General features: G+C 35.7%; 2 protein-coding genes and 1 long non-coding RNA gene across 3 annotated transcripts; 1 reads left to right on the top strand and 2 right to left on the bottom strand.

Annotated features, from left to right (window-relative positions):
• Nucleotides 1–1449: 1449 nt before the first annotated feature.
• On the bottom strand, nucleotides 1450–2880 carry LOC106477123 (inositol-3-phosphate synthase 1-A-like). The gene is made up of 2 exons (XM_013937716.2): nucleotides 2840–2880; nucleotides 1450–2405 (listed from the first exon to the last, which is right to left on the bottom strand). The coding sequence occupies exons 1-2, from the start codon at nucleotides 2876–2878 to the stop codon at nucleotides 1860–1862; spliced, it is 585 nt and encodes a 194-aa protein (XP_013793170.1). The 5' UTR covers nucleotides 2879–2880; the 3' UTR covers nucleotides 1450–1859.
• Nucleotides 2881–3333: 453 nt separating this feature from the next.
• LOC106477122 (inositol-3-phosphate synthase 1-A-like) lies at nucleotides 3334–3948 on the top strand. The gene has a single exon (XM_013937715.1). The coding sequence runs from the start codon at nucleotides 3334–3336 to the stop codon at nucleotides 3946–3948; it is 615 nt and encodes a 204-aa protein (XP_013793169.1).
• Nucleotides 3949–4042: 94 nt separating this feature from the next.
• On the bottom strand, nucleotides 4043–4594 carry LOC106477124. The gene is made up of 3 exons (XR_001291967.2): nucleotides 4506–4594; nucleotides 4193–4321; nucleotides 4043–4077 (listed from the first exon to the last, which is right to left on the bottom strand). It is a non-coding gene; the product is annotated as an uncharacterized LOC106477124 (long non-coding RNA).
• Between the last annotated feature and the right edge of the window lie 706 nt (nucleotides 4595–5300).

Genomic DNA, 5300 nt, shown 5'->3' on the forward strand with positions numbered 1-5300 from the left:
AAGTCGGGCGCCCTGTGACGGGGATTCGAACCCCCTAACCACCTGGCCTTTCTACATAGCAAACGAATGATTAGAACCTTTTTTTTTTTTACTCAATTCGTCACTCTTGAATGTTGAAGGTGGCAAAAAACATAAAATTACTCAATATTATAAACCCTCCTCCCCCACCGCTTGTGAACAATATAGAAACAAGTCGGTAGTTCAACGGTTAAAGGTCACCATCCGCTGGATGTCCTACAAACAGTTTCTACCACATGATTATTGAGAGAACGAGTAAATGATCCCTGAGATATAAAAATTTCGTCTTAAGTTCCAAACGTAAAACTGTTTGATGTTTATGTCAACTATATCGTGAAATATTTCATTATTTCAATCAAATTGGAAATATTACCAGAGCGTTTTATTTTGATTAGTTTTACACATAATTTAAACTGTATCGGTTTAGATAAATTCATATTTTAAACGTTATACCTAAAACATAAAATTATGAATATTTTAGTTTGAAATTTTATGTTCTACAAACTAAATATAAAAAATGTTGATTTTTCTATTTTTGGAGCATACATGTAAGCTGTCAATTTTAAACATAGTCTATTGTTGAAAATGTCTGTTTTTGTACACTAGAGGGCCTAACTAACATAGCTTTCGTTTTCGAGATAAGAGCCCTCTGTTTTTGTAAAAAAAAAATCTTCTATGTCTTTATTTCGAAAGTCAAGTATATTGTTAAACCTAAGCCTTTATCAATATTGGATTTTGTGGATTTTATGATCAAATATATATAAATCACCGTTGTCAATCTGTAATTTAGTTTTGTTTGTTGACAAGCGCAAAGCTCTGTGTAGTGTGGGTATCGAACACAGATTTTTAGCGTGATAAGCCGTCAGACTTGCTGCTGAGCCAAGTGGTGGTCTTAAATGGTTTGTTTTGAATTTCGCGCAAAACTACACGAGGGCTATCTGCGCTAGCCGTCCCTTATTTAGCAGTGATAGACCAGAAGAAAGGCAGCTATTCAACATCATTCACTGCCAACTCTTGGGCTGCTCTTTTACAAACAAATATTGGGATTGACCGACACATTATAACGCCCTTCCAGCTGAAAGGTTGATTATTTTCGGTGAAGAGAATTTGAACCCACGACCTCCAGACTGCAAGTCGGGAGCCCTAACCACCAGGTCATTTACCACGTGTTGTCTCTAGTTCTGATTATATGAAGCATAAAAATATAAGAAAAAAAAACACAACATAACTGAACCGGTTTAGATTTTTGTAGCCTTAAAAATAACATCTTTAAGCGTATTGTAATATGTCATTCTGTAAACATATGTATATTACAGTTTTTCGTAACTGGCAGTGGTTTATTCGAATGCGTATAAATGAAACCTATTATATTTCAAAGTTTGATTTTAAACACGCCAATCTAAGACTTACAGAGAAATAAATAATAAATTCACGCTGTAACATCACTAAAAAATACGTTTATTGTTTATGTATATTTCATTTTGTCAACATCGTACAATACGCAATATTTTACACAATGAAGAACAATAAATTATTTTTAAATACAACAATACGTTTTCCACACTTTTATGTTATCAATAAATATGGCATTAATAAAGCGAAATATTAACAAGTAAAATATTGCATGAAAAACATTTAGTCACTAATAATAGATAACGGACGTTGAACCATCATCAACGTTGGTTAATTATGACAGGACAATCCTCGAGCATGTTGAATAACCACTAATAATGGTTAATTTCACCAATACGTATGTTAAACAACCACTAATAATAGTGTTTTTTTTACAATTGGCGAGCTAAATTATTTCCTACCCTAAACATAGAAACTTTTTTCTACAACTAAGACCCGTTAACAGTATTTCTAACATAAAATTCGCGAATATTGGTCACACCGTTCACGTGTGCCTTCTTCGTTATGAAATGTGTATCTTGGGCACCTTTACAATCTACCGGGCCATTCAGCTTGTTTTCTCGGGAATCTTTCCAATCGACCGGGTTACTCAGTTTGTTTTCTAAGCCCATGTGATTTTGTGGAGCTAAGCCTAAACAAGCTCGTAAGATATTTTCAATACATGACCGCTGTCTGAACAGGGAGTTCACCACGGGGGCGCCACGTGGTACCAAGGAGGCCTTACACAGGTAACTTAGAATAGACAGGACGTTGTTGAAAGACTGTAACTTTAGAGATTCACCTACACGGAAGGTAATCCTCTGACACAGCTCTGTCAGAATGACCAGGTCAAGAATAATCGGACTAGCCAGCAAGGAGTCTTCACAAGTGTTATGGACAACAATAGTGTTATGACCTCCCATCATGATCTCTGACGTGTACTCGTCCATGGCGCGTTTACTGTCACCGACGTAAGGAACATATTTAATGACAACCTGTAAAAAGTCAGACCATAGTTTGTTCAGAAGTTCTTCAATTCAGTAGAGCTTTCCTCCTTGTTCATTAGTTAGGATTTTACATCAACAACTTAGAAATTGTAAGTTTTAATTTTACATTTACTATTAACCAGTGATGTAAAACAATATGGTAATCGTAAAGTGTTTCATAACAATGTTATTGAAATTCTAACACATTTCTGAACCTCTATAATACTAACTTGAAAACAAAATATTTTACTGTTCATTAATTCTGTTGTTAATACTGGAGAGGAACGTAAAAATATTATTACAATAAACCGACAAGAATATAAACAACATAAACTGAATTTAGTGAAAATATTTTTTGTTTGTTTTAAAAGCACGATTTTATCTGTATCTTGTTATATTTCACGTATAAAATAGACTTGGTTACATAGAAAATGCAGACTTACACAGTGGTCAGGCTTTTCTCCAGGTTTGTAGTTAAGCATCCTGAAACCTTTCGTTTTCTGACGACTTTAGTGCTCCTACATAAACGGGTCGCCCCAGAACACATTCGTCCCCGGCTGTATTGATCTGGCTGAACAACGCAAGGTTTTTATCGGAGGAGATGACTTTAAATCTGGTCAGACCAAGTTCAAGTCTGTCTTGGTGGACTTCTTGGTGAGTGCAGGGATCAAACCAGTGTCCATCGTCAGCTACAACCATCTTGGAAACAACGACGGCAAGAACTTGTCTGCTCCTAAACAGTTCCGATCCAAGGAGATATCTAAGAGTAATGTGGTAGATGACATGGTGGAGTCCAACAGGATCCTGGAAAGTAAACTAACACGGGTATACATTATAGCTATGTGTGTATTTCAAATGATGTTAAAGGGGGTGGGGAGGTAACAATGGGACTACTGTCACAGCCACCACCATAGCCAACAGGTTCGGTATTACTTGGATGACAAAGGACGGCCTTAAGAAACCCAACTACTTCGGATCACTGACCCAAGCATCTACCGTTTGCCTTGGGTCATCTCTGGAGGGAGACGTTTACATCCCGATGAAGGATGTCTTACCAATGGTCCATCCTGATGACATCGTTTTTGACGGCTGGGATATTTCATCTCTTAACCTGGCCGAAGCTATGGAACGAGCTCGTGTGCTGGACTTTGACCTACAGAGACAGCTCAGGCCTTACATGGAGAACCTGAAGCCCCGACCTTCCATCTACGACAAAGACTTTATCGCATCCAACCAGGAGTCCAGGGCCGACAATATCATCCCTGGAACCAAGAATGAGCAAATGGAGCAAATCAGGAAAGACATCCGGGACTTCAAGATGAAAACGGGAGTAGACAAAGTTATTGTTCTGTGGACTGCTAACACCGAAAGGTTCTGTGATGTTAAACCTGGACTGAACGACAATGCTGATAATCTCATGAAATCCATTAAGATGAACAATCCTGAGATCTCGCCTTCCACTCTCTTTGCTGTAGCCAGTATTTTAGAAGAGGTGAGTTTCTTAGATAATCAGTGGAACATCTTTCTCATTCAAGTAATTTTGGTAAAGTAATGTCGTTCTGTTATTACATACAATCATATTTAGTTGGTCCTTGTTGAATAAATACTTAACCAACATCACTCCTAACTTAGGGACTCGTCTTTTGGTACGGAATGTGAACTTGGTGGTGCGAGGACAAACCTGTCATAAGCACAAGGTTTTATTAGCAATAATTGTTTTAATGGAACACAGTTAAACAATATTTTGTTACAAAAGTTTTTTGTTAACAGAATTGTTTTAAAATGTTAAACCTTACCTTGTATATACCATCTTCTATGCTAACGTCAGTTGTTTCGTACGTGTAGACAGCCTCTATTACTTCATCAGCGTAACGAACGTTAGGACTCTGAACGTGAACTTGTGCCATTAGTTTGTTGTTTAATACCTGAATAAAAAATAAGGACAACTTACCAAAGTGACGAAATCATACAAACTACTATTAAACACCACTAAATCCGTTAGGGATTGTGTCAACATTTATAATTTATGAGTACAGTTCAAGTCAGTAACTATACTGTGATAATATAGTAAAGTTAGATACACAGAAGTAAGATATGACCAAATCTTACCTCACTGAAACTTGTGAAAATTAAAGTTTAAGCCAAGTATCACAATATAGTGTAACAGTTCTGCGGATGTGAGTCAGTCAAATTAGACCAAACCTATATTATAACCTAAAATTGTGTTTGGACTCGTATATATATAGATATCCTGCAAGCGAAGAACTCGGACTATTCTAGAACGGTGACTTTCCATCACAGCACAAACTACACGCAGTTGGCTCGTCTCTGCCCATGGTAGTTTTTGATTGGTTACTTTTCTGGTCGTTACCATTGGGAACTTTTACGGAATTCATTTGAGTCACGTAGACAGAATATGACGTTTTACTGATTGTTCGAGAATATAATAAAAACAAATGTCGAGTTTTATTTGGAAATTATAAAATTTCACGTTTTAACTAATTAAAAAAATACGCAAAATTGTAAAAAAAATCACCTGCAAAGAAAATAGAAATATGTACAGATTTAGGTACAGATAAATGTATAAATATGATAGTTACAACTTATAGCTATTGTACAGATTTAGGTACAGATAAATGTATAGATATGATAGTTACAACTTATAGATATGTACAGATTTAGGCACAGATAAATGTATAAATATGATAGTTACAACTTATAGATATGTACAGATTTAGGTACAGATAAATGTATAGATATGATAGTTACAACTTATAGATATGTACAGATTTAGGTACAGATAAATGTATAGATATGATAGTTACAACTTATAGATATGTACAGATTTATGTACAGATAAATGTATAGATATGATAGTTATAACTTATAGCTATGTACAGATTT

This window comes from Limulus polyphemus, unplaced genomic scaffold (assembly GCF_000517525.1).
Source record: "Limulus polyphemus unplaced genomic scaffold, Limulus_polyphemus-2.1.2 Scaffold12929, whole genome shotgun sequence".
NCBI lineage: Eukaryota > Metazoa > Arthropoda > Merostomata > Xiphosura > Limulidae > Limulus > Limulus polyphemus.